At 40.0% G+C, this 19,352-nt stretch overlaps 1 protein-coding gene across 7 annotated transcripts in view; it reads right to left on the bottom strand.

The window, feature by feature from the left end:
• Positions 1 to 2,625: 2,625 nt before the first annotated feature.
• SYNRG (synergin gamma) overlaps positions 2,626 to 19,352 on the bottom strand; it is a 49,742-nt gene continuing 33,015 nt past the window's right edge. For 5 of the 7 annotated variants that reach the window (XM_019545619.1, XM_019545621.1, XM_019545623.1 and 2 more), the window contains 8 exons: positions 15,218 to 15,811; positions 14,664 to 14,827; positions 13,602 to 13,655; positions 12,726 to 12,822; positions 12,267 to 12,415; positions 8,084 to 8,194; positions 7,607 to 7,642; positions 2,626 to 6,388 (listed from right to left, as the gene is read on the bottom strand). In XM_019545619.1, coding sequence (XP_019401164.1) covers positions 6,257 to 6,388; positions 7,607 to 7,642; positions 8,084 to 8,194; positions 12,267 to 12,415; positions 12,726 to 12,822; positions 13,602 to 13,655; positions 14,664 to 14,827; positions 15,218 to 15,811 — 1,337 coding nt within the window. In that variant the 3' untranslated portion in view covers positions 2,626 to 6,256. The remainder of the gene's footprint in view (positions 6,389 to 7,606; positions 7,643 to 8,083; positions 8,195 to 12,266; positions 12,416 to 12,725; positions 12,823 to 13,601; positions 13,656 to 14,663; positions 14,828 to 15,217; positions 15,812 to 19,352) is intronic. The other 2 variants (XM_019545620.1, XM_019545626.1) reach the window with 1 other exon arrangement.

The raw sequence follows: 19,352 nt of genomic DNA, 5'->3' as shown, positions 1-19,352 counted from the left end.
TGGTATGTTCATTTAAAAAAAAAAAAAAAAAAAAAGAACAAGAACTGACCAATGGTGTTAGACAATGTTGAACCAGACAGCATGAAGATAACCTAGGCAGGATTTTTTTTCTCCCTAGGTAAACCAGAATGATTGAAATCAATGGAATTATCACCAGTGTAAATCAGTCTGTTAGTGGGTTCAGCATCTGGCCTCTGCAGCCTGAACCTCAGAGATTGAGTGAGAAAACAAAATCTGATTGGAATCAGATTGCCTGGAATGGGAGACCCTTGATTGCTGCGGGGCTGGAAATCAGTTTTCAAACCAACTGTGAAGATATGAATGTCACTGAAGTGGGCAGATGCAACATGCTAAGCACTACTCATGGGAAAAGAAGAACAAAAGGGATTCTTTTCTTGGGTCTGATTAAACATGCAGAAAAGTCAAAGCTCCCTGCAATGGGCCAAAGCCAATAACAGGGTTTAGTTGCATACTTGGGCAAGGAGATGCAAAAATAAATACATTAATAAATAAATCAATCAAATGAATTAATAAAAGGGAGAAGAAACCTGAAGACTGCTCTTGAGGCACAGAAATGAGAAGCAGGTGAGTGAATGCTGTGAACCCAATGCATACATGAACCCAAAATTTTGGGCATTGGAAAAGCATTGTAAGTACTCAGTTACTGGGAATGATATCTTTATCCTGTCAAAGGCAATTAAAAGTGTCCCAAAATTACTGTTTCCCCTGAATAGCTATACCCCAATTCCCCTGCAAAACCTTCTTTAAACTTAATTGCTATTAGCTGTGGTATATTAAACAAAGCAGCAAAAAAACCGCAAGAATCTTAACAAAGAGTGGCCTTTTGATCTCATACTGCTGCCCTCTAGTACACAGTTATATCGTTCTAGGTTTCTCTAGCGATATCCATTAAGGACTGCTTTAAAAATGGGGATGCAGTTTCCTTGATGTGGAAGGAAGTTTCTTCTGCCTTTTGCAGATGGGCAAACCAAAGCACAGTCTCCCGACTCCCAGTCCTGTGCTTCCAGCATAGGAACTACCCTGACAACAGAAAAATAGCCCTTAGACTAGGGGCCAGCAATAATCAAACTAGATACCTATAAACTGCAAGCAAAATGAAAAGGGTAGAACTGTACATGTATTAATTCCAGAACTGCCACCAACTGATGAAACTAAATGATTTGGAAATACATTAGATGGATTTGAGAGGGAAAAGTCATTCTTCCAGACAGGTAACCCCACTGCTAGCAAAGAGCTATCCTTGTTTAAACAGGTTTCTAGACCTACTGCAGCCCACTTTCAAAAGTTGCTAGGTGAGGCATCTCAAACATTTGCTAATCACAAAGAACAGCTGCCAAATAGAGAACTGGCTCACAATAAAGTTGTCCTATAAGTGCCCAGGGACTTAATATTACTATCTGTATAACTCTGCTTAGAAAGCGGCCAAAGCATCATTATGCTGTATAAGCAACTGTATTCCCCTCCATCCCCATCAAGTTATTCTTCTAACCTCGGTTGTTATGCTGAAAGGCAAGGCATAAACTTATTCGCATTAAACTTCAAATTACTCCTATTTGTACTTTCAAATAAATGTCAAGGCTTATAGGAGTAGACAGTCCTAAGAGCTTTTGACAGCATAATCTTTTCTTTTTTCCATTTTGCATTTTGAGTGTAGGATGTATTATTACAAGCATACCCCTGGGTAACAATATTCTGAGATAATGTGTTAGCCTTTGAGATAATGGCCTGCTTTGGCCACTAGACAAAGAAGAACGTGCACTCCAGTAGAGCACCGAGACAGGAAGCAGAGGGGAGGGACTGTTAGTGTTAACCACTGATCGGGGAAAGCATATAAGTACATGCCTAACTCTATGCACTTGCTAAAGAACCAGAAAATCAATGGACTTTACACACATGCTAAAGGGCTTTGCTGAATTCCAACCAGAGGCAGGCTCCTATTAATACTCCTATCACAGTCAATATTTCATTGATCAAAACATTGTTTTACCTACCATTGAAACAAGTGCTACAAAAGACTTCTCAAAGTGTAATGCATGCAAAACACCGAGAAGCCGAGGGTAGATCTAAAGTCTGTTTCTGAGCCTCTGGCCTTGTAAAGTTCCCAGCAAAAGGACCCCACACAAACATGGAACAGACCCGCTCGGGACATAAAAGGTGAGATATCAAAGCAAGTCAGCAGCATATTGTAGAGACGTGCCAGCTATCCCTTGCAACAAGTCAATGTAGAGATTTTGTCAGAAATCACAGGTTCTTTATTGAGATCAACATTTCACTGAGATTCAACAAGAATATTAAGCCACTTCATGGATTAGTGATGTAAATCACATATTCGAAAGTAAAAGCAATAAAAGCTTTTCTCATCAAGTTTAAATTACCAGCAACAACTCTAACATAGCACTAATTAAAACAAGAGCTTCCACTACTGTATTAAATCACAAGGCAAATGAATATTCAGTTGACTGCAGAAAAAAACACAATAGAAAGGAACATTTTCTGATGTAGACATATTCCCTTTAAAACTATGATATTTATGTTTTAACCTGGGAACTGGAAGAACCGGAATTAAATACATGCCCAGAAAGCAAGAGTCACTTTAAGAAAAAGTGGTTTGCACAATAGCAGGTTTTATTGGGGAAAAAAATCTCTCTCTCATTCTAAATTTCGCTAATTTAACACATTACTAATTGGGAAACAATGTATCCTTTAGATTTTCTTCACACATTCCCTTTCCTTGACCTCATAGACTGTACTTCATTGTAACTGCATTTTTACTACAGGGTTACTCCAAGAAATGGAAAAGCTGATTAGCTCAAAATACATTTTATGGGAAAGCCAACTGTTGCCAAAGGTGAAACATTACTGGAATATTCAAATGTGGAAAGAACATAGTGATTCACGTGTTTTTTTCTTTATCACAACTCCAAACCTTTACAAAGAAAGATTAAACAGTTGGGGGATTTAAAAAAAAAACAAAACACCACGTGACAACAGCTAGGTTTGACTGGTTTCTAATGCTTGAAGGTACTTCATATCACTTAATATATTAAACACTCAAGGGGTGGGGAGGGAGGAGGAAAACAGTCATGTTAGGAACCCAAAAGAACATTAACAGTATACAAAGTTTAAATTAACCGCAGTAATAATCAAATCGAAAAATCAAGATATACACAGAATACAAAATTCAGTTTCCACAAGCAACTCAAAGAGAGAATAAGCACATTAAAAAAAAATAACCGTTTCACACATTTAATTTCATTAATGAAACAGAATACACCAAAAGAGCTACATTTCCAGAACGCTATAACCGAAGCGGATCGCAGTGTGCGTTAGCCTGCGCTCAATTAAAAGTGAGGGAAAGTGGTCTGACAATACAGTGTAGAAAATACTGTAACCTTGGATACAGAGTCCAAGGACACTGGGCCTTTGGCTAACAGTATAATAGCTGAGGAGAAACTGAATGCAACACTGAGTCACTTTAATGACTGGGATATGCAAGTGGAATGCCCTTATCAGCGGTATCTAAATGTAAAATATTTGCATCGTGGGAAAGTATTTAGAAAACCGCCTTTTGCTTGACATGGACACATTCATATCATCTGCTGCCCTCCCTGTCTCTACAGAAGATGAGACTAGTAGTGTCATACTTCAATAAGCTCTTCTATAATTATACTTTTAAATGTCCTTTCCCTATTTTTATGTGCCGAAGACATGCTGGCTACATCTAACGGGGGATATATCTGCCTAACAAGTGGGAACAAAAAAAAAAAAAAAAAAAGAGGAAAAAACTTGACACTAGTATAACAGCCCATAACATACAGTATTCAAAATACAGGTTTGCTGTAGAGTTTGTGTTGCAACCAGTTGAGCCCATGTCATTCCCCTCTAAATAAACTAATGTAAGAGATTTTCTCTAGTTTAAAAATATATATATATATAGAAGATCAGTGAGGGAACCCAAGTCAGTAAAAGAGCTCCTTTTGTCACAATACAAGCAAGGGCCTGGAGTAACCACGGTATTTAACCGCTTAAACTGTTCCATTGCCTACAGCAAGACTGCTCAGGTGCTTAAACACCACCCTAATTTGGTGGATCAGGGCCTAATCCTGCTAATTTACTAGGCTGGATAGTAGACAGTGGAGTTCTTTCCAACAGTAAATACAAGACAATGGTACAAAATATATGGCAGTCCTTGATCGTCATGAAAAACCCCATTATCTTAATCACAAGGAGCTATACTAAACACTACTGCATGCAGACCCTCCAACTAAAACAAAACAGGACAGATGAACAGGAATCACCTTGTTTCAGTAAACACCCTACAGCAGAAGGTAGGTGCTCAGTTATTGAACAGCTGCTATTTGATAAGCTCGAGTCTGAGACCAGGAGACACACATTATTTATTATACAAATACACCCATTTCTGAGAATAGGACAATTTATTGTAATTGATGTAAATAAGGGTCAGCCACCTTTTATTCTTACTAGCCAAGCCTTCCTTTCAGCTGGGGTAATTAATTTGTGAACATAACTAAGTCTCGTGTGTGAAGCATCATTTTTCCCCACCCCTGTAATTTGTTTCCAGCCATTCCTGCAGTTCACAGCAGAGACAAGGCTTGCTCTGAGAAGCCAGTGTTATCTTGGAAAGAAGAGAGCTTCTCTCCAGGTCTGTATGAGAAACTACAATCAGTCACTGAATGATGGAATCAGTTGTACAATGCAACAGCAGCTCTCAACTGGCCCTCTGTGAATCAAAACTAATAAAGTCTTGCTGTGGCAGCGTCCTTAAAAATAAAACACATTTCCATTGGACTGAAAATTCTCTAGCTTAGTAAAGCAACAAGGAATTCAGAGGAGCTAAGTTCAAGCACCATTTGCTGCAGTCTGAACTGGAAAGGTTTCTTCATAGCAAACCTGTTTTATATTCATATTTTGCACTGTTGTCATGAAGTTGAATCTGAAGGGTGGGGGCGGGAATTGCAAACTTCTAGATTTGAGAGTAGCTTTTTGTGACAGCTGGAGACACTAAACTCTTACTGTCCAGATGGGAACACTTGCCTTGAGTGCCACTGTCCTTGGTACTAGCGCAGTGCTGAAACGCCTGACTCCCGGGATGAAAAAGCCAGCGCCTATCTAAATGCTGAACTTGGGGGAAACAGGTCCTGTCAGTTTAGTGAGTTTGGCAAACAGCCTTTACAGACTATATTTGATTACATAAGCCAAGAGGAGTCCCATCAAGAAACACACGTTCATTTACAGCGAAAAGTAAAAGACATAGCAACAGACATTTGATAGCCGTTGGGTAGGAATTTCACCATTATGTGCAGTGATGTTGCTGTGGAGTAATATAATAAGGGAGATGAGCTAAATTCATAATGCATCTTTTTGAAAATATAGCCCCTTCCACCTGCAGTTCTAGGAAAAGTCTTAGGGGGATGTGTCTAGTATTTACAGTAGAGTAGGAAAGACCACAAGCTTTAAAATCCAACTGCCTGTAACAAAGCCTAGAGACAGGGTAAAAAAATTCAAACATACAATAATTGTATTTCCAGTTTTTCCTAAATATTATCCAGCTAAGTATATGACTAACATGTATTATGATACAGAATCCATAATTCTATAAATTAAACAATGGCTCATTGCAGTCTAACAATCTGATTCCTTCCAAGTCAGTAACTTCTATCTCCTTGAATATTACTGACACTTGTGCATTGTAATATGTAGCAGCAAATAAGTTAGAGAAAGAACATCTTGGTCCACATGTTAAAAATATTAGCAAAGGAAAGGTTAACTTGCAAATACACATTTCAAGTATGTGCCTCAGGGGTGGTTCTTCTGTGTAAATGCACACAGCCTAGTATTTCTGCTCTCTCTCTGAAGTGGCAAGAACTGTTTTACCTCACAGGTTGATTTATCATGATCAGCAAAGCGGTCTGCTATCAGTGCCAACCAACCTCAGCTTGGGAGACTGAAATGACATGTTTTGTGCCACGGTGCACACATTTCTCTGGTTATTCCTGGAAACCTCAAATCACGGCTCAAACTTGCTAGGGAAATTCACAGGGGGAATGTGTTATAGTGGCTTTGACCTACTGGAGTGCAAGAAGATTGCAAAAATGAACATTTCAAAAAATGCCACCCACTGCTCCCAAAAGCCTTCACTCTTGTCCCCTCACATCAACAATCCAAGGGTCATGTGTCACTCCAGTCTGACAGTTTGTCTTCAGCACAAGTCTTTTCAAAGCAGGTCTGGCAAAATAAGGCCTGGAGGTTTCGGCTCCACACAATTGATCCAGAAGTTTGCACAGCTCGCATGGTACTGGTGCCCACCATAAGCCAGTTTAAAGTTATCCGTTTCCGAATTAAAGGCCTAGAATACAAATGGAAAGAAAGTGTGACAGTCCCATCTACGCAGCAATGCGAGAACTAAGATGACCGGATCCCTGTGCATGTGTTCACCCTAAGAAAGCACAGAGTTGTCAGACCTGCAGCCTGCCCCAAATTTCATCTTCAGCTGCACAAGTAAAGCAGCCAGCAACAAGATGCCATTTCAGTCCTGCAGAAATCTGGGCAGACAATGTCTTCAACTGAAACTGCTTAAGCTGCGGACTCCAGTAGCTACACACAGACCAAAATGAGCTGTTTGGTATTATGTTTGACCTCAAGCCTGGGAACTGATTCAGCTCATTGCATGCCTCCCCTCCTATTTTAGAGACCAACTTGCTGGGCCATCCCATGACTACTGCACTTCAAGTTTATTCTGCTGCGATTCAAGAAGGTGCAACTTCTGACATCAGACTTATGTCTGGCTATTCCAGGGTTGAATTTAGCACCACCTTCTGTAAGCAGCAGCTACTTTAAGAGGAGCTTTATGAATAAAGAGTGTGAAACTATTAAAACAAGCTGAAAAGTCCCTGAAGGGGTTTCAGGTTGTCATTGCTAGTAGGAGGCAGTGCTCAGATGTCTGGGTAAACAAGAAGTTACAGAGTATTTTTTGATTAAGTCCCCATGGGATAAGATGAAAGAGTTTTCTTGTTCAGTAACAAAACAGCTAGAAGCTTTTCACTGCTTATTCTCCATAGCTGCGTGGTTCTAAAACTTCACAGTTCTCCAATGAAAACATATTCTTTAAAAAAGAGAAGTCATTAGCAAATACTCCTGCTATGGTTATCTAAAGCATATGGTCGCCTTTCTGTAACCCCAAAGCAATAGGTCGAGCATGACTTTGAAAGACAAACAGGTCAAAGAGTGCTGCACACACAAGCTGCACTTCCCCCTTCCACAACAAAGATGCAGGCAGCTAACGAGAGTTCAGGAATTCCCCACGCTGAACTGTCTACTACGCAACAGAAGTCGCACAAAACAAGAAGCTATTCACAAGGTACAGGCATGCAGATGAGACACACAGGAGGGCTCTAGTATGCGTTAGTTGATCAAATCAAATGTTATGGTCACAGATACAACTAAGAGAAAGATTCATGATTGGCACAATTGAGAATGACAGCTGGAGGCTAGTCACCAGTCTTGCCTTCCATAATCAGAATTTAGAGGATGAATCTATAAAGAGAATCATTTTACTGCTTCGTACTTTTCTAGGATGCTCCTCCACAGGGTTCTCTTCTTTCTGAAATAATGTCGAAACCAACAGGTCAACAGAAGTCCCCACGTATACGAACTGGTCGGCAATTACTTTGGTTTTCAGGCTCCCCTCCCAAGTACCCTCCTTGCTTCCCTCCTGGTGTTCCTCACTGGCACATTTCATAAGGGACAATCATTACAAGTTCCCTTGCATCTTGTCATCGGAGCATTTCTCACAGTGCTCCTTGCATGCAACTTCTCCCCTCAGCTCTTCAGACTTACCTGCCACTAGTCACACGCTTGCTGAGAACTGACAATAAAGGGTTAACATGAATTTCCATACAACGTAGCTGTAAAAATGCTTGAGCCCCATCCTTTGCTATTGTAGGTGGTGAACTGCAGCCATGACATTTAACACAGGCAAGGCCTAAGTGGTGAGTTCAAGTAGGAAATGCAAAATGAGCTTAACAAAGGCACCGTTACTTACTTTACTTCTAGAATCTACATTCAAAAGGCACACCCCACAAGCAAGATCTTGGGCGTTTTTAATGCCTGGACGCAGCATACAAGAAGAGAAATCCAATGAGTTTTCATCCGGCTACAGAAACAACAAGATAGTTGAATTTAGGCAATTTCAAGAACTGAAAAAAAAAAAAAAAAATTTCACACAGCATAAGGACTTAAAATTACCAATGTGCCTGCTCTGGAGTGGGCATGAAACTAAACAGTCATGAGGGAGAGATAATATACTACACAAGACCCATAAACTGATGCAGTTTTATCACAGCTATTAGCAGAGTTTCAAGCCTGCTATGTAATCTCCACTGGTATTAGTTTATAACATTCAAACACCTGAAAAAATCCTAAACAGAGCAGAGAATACTGGAGTTCCACGCTGCCACTTCAAAAGGGAATAGATGTGAAGTGAGAGGACAGGTACCTGCTGCTATATTTCAAATTAAAAGATTCCAGTATATACAGGTAAGATGACAAATTATCCCTACAATTAAGGAGGTGGCAATAGGATAATGGGCAGTGTATTTCCAGTTCCAGTTGTATTTAGGGTGGTATTAACTGTGTTAGTGCTTACCATTCAAATTTCCACAGTAACACCTAGTCAATTATTAATGATGAATAATCAAGGATTTTTCTTAAATTGGAACCAGAGCATAAGTACAACATGAAGTATTCATAGTCTGGTCAAACCCTGCAATGCTCAGGAGGACTAACCATTTCATTGTATATGTGTACGGTAAAGAAAGAGCTGAGAGGATAGTTTTGCACATAACTAGTAAAAAAAAAAAAAAAAAGAGAGAGCTCCAACTGTGTGTCATAGCTCTCCTGATTAGTTTTACTAGGCAACAAAAGAAATGGTCAATGTAAAATTATGCATGGGGGGTATATACACACTAAAAGCATTATTTGAAGGCTATCTGTAAGTTGTAATGTTTAAACGATCAAAAGCAATGCTTAGAAGTACAAACACAAGAGGCTTTTAAAAAATTGTGAGATCATAAAACAGATGCGTACTCATAATCCACACCCTAGGTATTCTAATCACGCTCCCAGAGATGAACAATTTGAGAAATAATTGGAATCCTGAAAAAACCTTTAATCTTTAAGTAGATCAATCAAATTAATAAAGGCCCTCTAATATTTGTTTACCAAATGCATGAGTGAAGCAAATGAGAAGGTCATACAGCAATTTGCAATGGAAAACCATAAGGCTATGCATAAAATTACCTTGTAACAAAATTAATCCTTTAAATGATAAAATTAACCTTTTCAAGCACATGCCTGCGAGCTGGGGGATTTCTATGGGCTTAACTGGCACTTCGGCACCATTTAGAAACCACAGTTGTAAGTTTTATGGGTAGGTGTTTTCCATGCATTACGTGCACACAAACCCATTACCAGCTCTTTTAAACTAAAGCAAAGCCAGTCAATTGTTATTGATTTTAAGTTAAAATAAATACCAATGGAGATTTTGGGCAAACATGCTGCATTTGGTGCTGCAAGACAAAAACCTGAATATCTCGTTTGGGACTCATCCTCCCTAAATAGCAGAAACCCATATTTTAGTTAATTAACTGTACTTGTCTATGCTTCAGCAATATTAAGCAATTGAGGAGCAACACAAGGGTTAGGAATTCAGGTCTTCAGGACAAAGAAGTCAGGTATTTCCAAAAAATATATTCTCAACTGTCACATTTGCCACTCAATAGTGGGGTGGGAGAGGGAGGAGGAAAAGCGGAATGCGAGAGGGACAAAGTCTATAAATCACTTTAGACTAGGGTTGTCAAGCTCATCTGGCCCCATGGACTGGTCCGTGCGCTGGATCTGGCTCAGGAACCATGCCATGGGCTCGTGCCATGCCCCATGTGGGTCTGACTAGACCCATAGACAGCACTGGGGGTCAGATGGCAGGGCTCTGTGGGCTCAATCCAGTCTGCAGGCCATATGTTTGATGCCCTGGCTTTACACCATGTCAACCCCAGCAGAAAAAAAAACAAAAAACAAAAAAACCAAAAAAAACCTTACAATTGCCTAAATCTCCTAACATAAGTCATTCTTTTTTGTCTTGACTTCAGTTGAACATGTCTGGTGTACATCTAAAGTGTGCTATGCTGGAATTAAAAGAAAAAAAAAATGCCCGTCCTTTCCTATAGAGGCAAGTATTTCTCCCCCCAGGTATTTTTACTGACAGCACTTTGCCACGTGATGGCAAGTCATGAAAAATGGAATCCAGCAACATGAATGCAGCCAACAGCGAGCTGGACAGGAATCCACCACATCAACAAGATAATCTAAGTTCTCTGGTTAAGTGTAATGGTTCCTTTTTACAGGTAGCAAGGAAGTGACGCAGGTACACAAATCCTTTCGGCTGTCAACTGGAGAACAAGACATACCCAGAAAAAATACGCTGATAAACTACTGAACAGACTAATTTAGGGACAGCTTGTGACACACTCAAACTGAATAGTACTTAAACTGCAGACTAAATAAAAGAGGATCATATCTGCCCATTAAACCAAATGAACAGAGCACTATGCTAAGCTCGCAAGGCAAGTAGGTCCTTCTCCCAGCTTTGTCATTGGCCTGCTGGATAAACTTGGGCAAATCACTTGTCTCTGTGCCTCAGATCCCCTACCTGTAAAACGGGATGATTATACAGAGCATCTCTGTAAAGTGCATCAAGGTTATCTTCTGCTGGAAAGAACTAGAGATCAATGCAACAATGATCCCTGATAGACTTATGTTTCAAATGTGTTTTGATGACACCTGTCTACCTTGAGTACTTGTATGGTGTTTATTGTTTTAACCTCTGAATATTGATGAATCTTATTCCTTTGATACCTGACCAGTTCTAAAACAGAGCCATACTATTTTAACGTTATCAGCTGGTGCATTACATGTAGCGTGTCAGAACGTGACTAGGCTTTGTTTGCCACCAATATGATTCTGATGAGAAAGGAGATGAGCTGCTGATCACTTATAGATGTCTTTTTTCCCCCTCTCCTGAGAGTTACAGTTGATTGAAAAGAAGTTTATTTCAAGTAGAAATCTAGCATACAAAATCTCTTGCAGCTACGTCTCCACAAGAGAGACACTAAGATTTTTGGTATGCAGAGTTATGCTGCATGCAAGAATCCATGAATTAAAGTACTCGATAATGAGAGGAAATATTCTAGCGAGGATTTATTTGTTTATACCTGACATGGTGTAGTGGTTTTAATCCAAATATTAAAAAGACACTTTGATTTTGAATGGAGTCAGAAAGAACCATTACACTGGATAATGTCAAGGACTGACGGATTAACCGCTCCCAAACAGGTAGCAAGTTATTTCTGTGGTTGGTATCTACCAAGGAAATGCACGAGACACATGTGTACTTCTCTATGTTCTGCATTCCACATTACTTATTGCAACCAAAGAAAGGTTCTTAAAAATTGAAAGTTTTAACGGAAAGTTAATATTTCTTGCCTTCAGTTTCTTATTTTCATGCCCAGTCAACAGCAAGATCCCCTTTGACCTCACTCCCTCTAAGACATCTTCCACAGCAAGCTCCCCTCCTCTCAGCCTCCATGCATTTAGGAATTAAACAGAACCCCTCTTCATATCGCATTAAAATGCCCTCTCCCAGCTGGCTACGCAGGAACAGCTGTTAAGGAGGGAACAAAAGCACTCCTCCTTCCATCCCAGGGCTAATGAGTTGTCTCTGGCCTTGGCAATTCCATCTAGAGGACGGAGGGCACTCAGAACCGAGGAACTGTTATTTATTCTGCAGCAAAACCCAAAATGAATTCAATATTTTATAAGCACAGAAGATGACAGTCTCTACTTGGAAGTGCGTCCAGTTCCAGCCAGCCTACTGCAGAGCAGAGTTTTAGGATTCTCTGCTGGAATATTATAACGGCTATTTATTTTTCCTTTTCAACACCATGCTCATATTATTTAAAGCCCACTGTGGGTGACCCATGGACAATCGGGATGTATCACCTAAATCTAAAAACAAGACCATTCCACCCTATCCTATATGTAGAGTTTAAGTAGTTTAGGAAGTTGGATATATAAAACGATAAAATGGAGGAACGAGGAAGTTCAATGACTGAACTTGCATGTGATACGAGGTTTCTTCCAGAAAGGAAGCAGCTTACTCAAGGCCTTACCGTTAAAGCAGCAAGCGACATGAAGCTTATTAGGTTGTTCCACAGTTTATCAATATCTTTCAGAAGCTGCTGGAGTTTCTCACTGCACACGGCTGTAGCCTTGATACCCAGTTCAACTCGTTTGGTCACTCTATAGACCTCGACAACCCCTGGGAAAAATTACACAGAGCAGAGAATGACAGACAAGTTGTTGACTCCCAAGCACAGTACCCTAAAGGTTTCCAAAATGCAGGCTCAGAAAGAACAGTTAATGGGCATTACACACATTTTGCGGAACGCCCAGGACCACTTTAATTTGTTTCAAAATAATTTTGCTACATTCATTTCACTAAAGAAATCACCATTATTCCCATCCGGGCATTCTTCGAGCCAAAAATACTAATTGGAAAGTGTGATAACATACTAATATTTTAAACAGGAGAACATTTAATGCAAGGCACACAGTAAAATGAAACATACCTAATAAATATTCCATGCCTTGCGCCGATTGGATTACTTCAGTGCAAACAGATGAACTACTGATTCCATTTAGGGTGTCATTTGCCTTCTTAATGACCTAGCAGAAAAAATGGTGGCGTTAACAAATCCTGTTTACCTTAAAATAACAATTACAACAAAAAATGCCAACAAGAGAAATGGCAGCAGTTAATAAAGTTAGCAGGAAAGTGGATACAGACTATCACATGGATTTATTCATTCTTGCTATATGTTGATCAGTGTAGAAGAATGGCCATTTTTAGACTTTAACTCAAAGCTGTCTTTTTTGGTAAGAAATATATATAAGTGAGGCAAAAAAATACATAAGCTTATAGGAAAGCTTATCTATAAATATAAGCTTTTCTTTAACAATACTGTTTAAATATCCTGAATGGCTTTTTCTCCTGCTATCAAACAAAACAATGTTCAGGAGGAAAAAGTACTCTAGTCTCCAAACATATACCAGAAGAAATTCTTGCCCAACCTGAAGCTACCCACAGGGGTCCAGTTTTAAAGACAGTGCTGAGAACCCATCCTCTGAAAACCAAGATCTTATGAGGCATCTCAAGTTGCTTCAAGAGAAAAACTAAGACACCCAAATTATCTCCTTGCTTGAAAATACACCAGCCAAATTATCTGCAAGTGATAGACCGTATGGTAGCAGCTTTATTTGGCAAAGTGAACTATCCGATTAGGTTCTCTCATATATATATGTACAGCAAGTCATCTTCTATCAACATCATTCATTTTTAAAAGACAATTCATTCAGGTCCACACACGCCCTTCCAGATGCTTTCATTGGATCCTGCAGTACATGCAGGAAGTAGGCAGTAATTTCAATAAAGGTTATACACTTACTTGTAGAGCACTTTCCAGGCATCTCTGCCACTCATATGCATATCTCTCACTTTCCTATTTAAAAAAAGAAGAGGCATACGAAAAGCACATCAGGCTGTCACATAAGGAGGCATCATTAGATCGGGGAGGATAAATTTGGAAACAAAAACAGGAAATAAGCATTCGCCTTTGCATCTGAACTGCAATACTTCATCCACAGCCAGTGAAGCCTGTACCATAACTGGGATTAGATTTTATGAATAATTTGCATTCGTCACCAACTTGAACCACTCAGGCCTAGTGACAGATGAGATTGATCTAAGTTTCTAAAACTCAACAATATTTCTCCATAGGGAAGGTGGGTATTGCATAGTTGAATTAAATATAGTTACAACTATGGAAGTTAAATCTTAAAGAGCTACGTTGATTAAGGGGTTACACACTCCTATTGCCTCCCAAATCTAGCATCATGCATCACAAAAGAGACGAGCCACCAAAAGCAAGTAGACCAACTGCAGCTGAGTAAACAGGCCATGTGAAGACTCATTTACAGGAATCTACTTCTAAACCTCCTTGCAACTGTGCTCAGAGAAAAAGGAAAAGGAAATAAAACTCTCTTTCCAACGTATCTATTTAAAACAGTGCATAGGAAATATTTTTTAAAAGACTATGCAAAACATTTGATGCCCCATGGATTTGGATAATTATCCACTATCGGCAGCTTAATAATTCCTCCTTAAATGCAACTTTGCTTTCTATATATGTAAATCTGAGTGAGGACAGGGATACGCAAGGGAAGTACAGTATACAACACTGACTATACTTTGGGTCACCTTGGATGCTTCGTGTCGTTTTTATGAGCATGGGGTTTGAAGAAACCTGGAGGAGAAAACTCCTTCCCAAGCAGCTTACAATTCAAGGCCTGAAGGCTGCGTGCAACTGAACCCCCCCCACCCCCGCACAGGACCAGGCCTCAAACAGTACGTCTACCAAAAATCCCAAACAGATGAACAGTGGAGTACTGTTAATATTGCATTAGTTCAAGTAAGCATCTCCTGGATGGGTTTGCAGACCAATCCTTACCTCTACTTCCCCTGTGAGGTCTTTGTATTTGTCTCTGATGACAGGCAAAGCAGGCTTCTCACTCAGAGTATTGGAGCGATCTCTAAATGGTTGCTCCAAAGCTGGTGATGGGGAAGAGCGGCTTATCTCCCTGTCACCTAGACTCAAGCTCCTTTTATGAGACCCTGTGAGAAATTATAGTACAAGCTAATTATTCACCGCATGTATCCAGAGAAAAAATAAGAAATCCTTTACGTTTAAGGTAGCGATAGCGAATGGGGCTGCACTGACAACCAGGAAAATGAAGTCCATTGATCACTAGGTGTAAAAGCAGCACTGTGAGCCTCCCAAAGCGAGATGCGTTATAGTTCTAGCTCCAGGCCTATTCAATCTGTAGGAAGCTACTTGTAAAAAAGGCCTGATACAAATCCCATTGAACTCAACAGAGGACTCAGATTTAGTCCAATGAGCTTTGGAACAGTCTGCAAGGGAGACTATCATTTGCTCACTAATAAAAAACAGAATACCGAATGGATGCGTCTGTATGCGTTATGAACCACCCTGAACATGCTCACCTTGAACAGAGAGGTCAAAGGTAGCAAGTTCACTCTTGATCATTTCTTCACTAGATTTCACCTTGCCTTGCGACGTGGCCACCAAGAAGTCAAATTTGCTGATTTTAGGCTTTTCGCTTTGAAATTCTCCGAAGTCATCTGTGCACTCTTTTGGTGGTTCAGAGGAGATGCCACCAGTGGCTAAGTCAACCTCTTGGCTTCCATCAACTGCTGCTGTATACTGCGCTTCTGATAACGGCCTTGCAAAGTCTCCAAAGTCTCCAACATCATCATCACTCTGACCACTGGATGTAGGGCCAGGTTCTTTAAAGTTTGCAAAGGCTGCGAATGCAACGTCCTGTAAAGCTTCCTCACTAAAAAAGGTGGTCACTTTGGAAACTGTCGTCATGGTAATGTTTTCTGAACTGCCAAACAAAGTCTCCTTCTTCTGCAGAACTGAGGTAGCCGAGGAGAATCCACTCCCTGGGCTAAAGGAAGAGGGCTTCTTGCTCTGAGGAAGGTCTTCTTTGTCTGGCCACTCATAGCTTGCAAGGCTGCTTACCGCAGAGCCGCTGTTATAGTTTCCAAACTGGGCACATTTTAAGTCATCTATATCTGAGGAGAAAAAAAAAAAAAAAAACAACACACATATACACACACACTCACAATTAAGGACTCTGCCAAAGTTTAGAAGTCAATCTCCCTAAGCTGTACACAAACGATAGCTACTGGCGATCCTTGGTCTTGGGTCTGTATTGAGCTGACATCTCAAGTCCGTGAGACACAATCTAGATCTTGCACAAAAAATAAATCTTATAAATTGCTACGTGGGAATCTCTAAAAATTCTCTACTTCTGACGTACCAACCTTAGCTCCTTGAACGAACCACACAGGAAACTGGTGGCTCTCCTCCCCTCCTATTTTGCCCCCAGATAATATGTCTCAAAGAATAAATACAAATGCTGCTGTCAGAGAAAGAGCATGCCAAAGGCTTTTAACAGCGAGCCAGTCCTGTTCTTAAAAATTATGAATTACAGAAGCACTGCCTGACTCCATTTGTTTAAGTCTGCAAGCTTCAGGAGCATCAACGTTGCAAAGATCTTTAATTTACGCTTACACGCATTGCTGATTCAGATAACTAGATAGAAAACTAACCATATGACAAGCTTTCAATCCAACATTTAGGACTTACCCAGTATTTGCATGGGCCAATAGGTCTGTCTTTCTGCCCTAAAAGGGTACGAGAAAGACAGCGATGCCTTTTTCTTATGCTGAGGCCACCGAAAGAAACAACGCAGTGATCTGATTGATCTCTGCTAGACTGTCAGCTACCCACGTTCAACTTTTTTTTTTTTTTTTAATTTAGATTGATACGGTTCCATATGGGGTGGTATAAAAAGCCAGGGGCTGTAGACTTTTTGTGCAAGCTTTAAAAAAAAAAAAAAGGGGCTATGCTTGGCATTTGTTTCTAGGCATTAACAATTGTCAATTTGCATTAGACACCCAGCTGCTGCTCCACGCCTAGGGTAAAATGGTCTCAAGGTAAAGCAAACACAAACCAGAAAAACATGCTCCTTTTGCATCTTTTTAGCCAAGGCTGCTTTGATAAACATTTGGGTCCTAACTGGCTTGCACGCAGTAACAGCAGCTTGGGTTTCATAAAGATAGTGTGGAAACAAGTTGACATTCCAGCTGCCCTTTTTATTCAATCTGGCTATACCAGCCTGAGGATTAAGCCATTTTAACAACACATTTCTGCCTACATTTACTCATTTTACTGGAAGGAAAGAGCATGCAGAGCTGCTTTAGGCTGCTTTCCCGGCCTGACCCACATACATGATTAATCAGGAAGTCCAACAATTGTGCAAAACGATCACAGACTAGTTTAATGGCTGCAGCCAAAAAAGAAGCGAAGAGCTCCTTTGCAATGAGACAGTGGGGCATAAAGTGTCACAGATTTGATTTTCCTGGGGGATACGGTTTGTGCTGCTGCAGCATGTGTGCGCCCGATAGCATCTCAGTAACAGCAACAGTCCCTTGCATTTGTGTAGCCTCTTTCATCTGAACATCTCCGGGTACATACAGACTTTAAATCTGTCCAACAAGGATTATCCTCAATTTATCTGGGTGTAAAAAGGCATGGACCTGAAATCATGCGCACAAAATGAACCAGGGCAGGAGCAAGGCAGAGAGGTGGAAGCAGCCTGGCTTGCAACGGCTCAGCGAGGAACTACTTACCTCCACGGACTGTGCCTCTAAGCTAAGTTTTCATGCAGAAAAACCCAACCACTAAGTGCCTAGCATTAAAAGCTGCCAGAAAAGCCTCTAAAAATGTAAACCCAGTGTAATGAGAGCAGGACAGTGCTAGAAGCAGCACATCACTTTACCCCACCAGTGTGTTGGCTTGGGAACCTAATGATAACAGTGCCCACGTCACTATTCCAGCATTCATCAAATAAAGAGTGATAATCGTCTTATGAGCAACTTCAGGATCCACTGTGATCAGCTGCTTCTTTTAATCAACAAATAGAAGCAACTTGGACTGTGAGGACATCCCACACTGATTTACTTTGTTTTATTTTCTTTCAATCTGACCCGTGGCTCAAGGTCTCACTGAGTCAGCAAAGGGTTTTTGACACAATTTTGAATTCCCAATGCTTTTTAGCCCATATGCTAGGCTTCTACTCCACCTTTCTGGCAAAGGCAGCAAAATGATAGTTTGTTCCTTTGGGATTACTCAGAAAAACGTATAATGGCTCCTGAGTAAGATCATTCCATAGCTAGAAGAGTCCCAGAGAAATGTCCTGAAAAACCAAGTACTAAAAATAAATATGGATGCAATTCTAAAATGTTGCAAGCCAAACAAGCTGTTATAATAAATCCTGTTTTAAGGTCATTGTAAAAAAATCACCAGTTTGGCTAGCACATGCTCTGAACTGTCCCTAGTTAAAAGCTGCCCTGTGTGGGAAATGGGAGTCATTATCCTCGTGATGGCTGCAACCTGCACCAGATTTAAAAGGTTGATCCTGGCTCCCAATTAAATTATCTACCGAGTAATACAGAAAAAAACTCTCATTCTTTCTTTTCCTCAAAGGCTGCAGAGCACCTTGCCACATGATTAATATACAGATAAGCAGGTTACATGTGAAAAGCATTCAATGATTGACCCTAGGGAACTCTTCTTGATTTGGGTATTTTTATTATTGGCACAATGATGTTTTATTAAACACTGTTCAGATCTGTTCCTGCAACTGCTTCTACTCTAGAGACTGCAGATAAGTTTAATGAAAAAAAATTAGTTGCAGCATTTGAACTTCAGCTTTAACCTCTGGCATAATAAGAGCTTAATAATGTTGTTATGGCAATTCAATGGGGTTTTTTTTTTTAAATGGTTGTGCATCAGTGGCAGCGTTCATTCAAAACATGTGATTGTTAACTGAAAATAAACCTCAAGTAATCCCAAGAGCTAAGCACCGCCTTCAGAAAAATACAGTTCCTACTCAGAAATATCTGTAGAAATTTCTTCCTCCAAGGACTTCACATTTTAAACCAATGGGAGAGCGCAAAACTTCTTTAAAAATATATTACTGAAAGAGCAAAGGCTTAAACCATTCCAAATTCTCTCACATGTTTTTTGCTTTCAAGATACTGTAATCTTCCTAGCTAAGCAGGATTAGTGGCCTGCACTTCCTATATTGGAAACTATTTCATGATGAACGTAAGCAGAATGGCAAGGCGCAAAATAGATTTTCAAGACTGATTAGCATTTTTGGCAGCCTGCATTACATTTCAACATATATTGAGAGTAAAACTTCATCAGCACTTTTTTGGGGGGGAAAGAAGAACAACAAATTGTCCTGTCAAAGTAAATCAAGGCATGAATGTATCATGCAAAACATTTCTTAACTACTTCTTCCATAATTCTATCCACCCAAAACTTGTATTCAATATATTATAGTGTAATATGTTAAAATGAGGCAATGATCCCTTAATAACAATGCTGTCAAGTTCTTGGCATCTTTCTGAAAGGATATAATACACAATGCTTTTTATATTTATGACAATATAAAATATCTTAATGATTCCACTGCCATTTTATTAAAGAAGGATCATATTAGCCTCCAACAGGCTAGCCACCAGTGTATCTTGCAGTCAA

The sequence above is a fragment of the Crocodylus porosus genome, unplaced genomic scaffold, assembly GCF_001723895.1.
Source record: "Crocodylus porosus isolate Cpor-Errol unplaced genomic scaffold, CroPor_comp1, whole genome shotgun sequence".
NCBI lineage: Eukaryota > Metazoa > Chordata > Crocodylia > Crocodylidae > Crocodylus > Crocodylus porosus.
The sequence above is the reverse complement of the archived record's forward strand: the minus strand, read 5'-3'. Positions and strand labels throughout refer to the sequence as shown.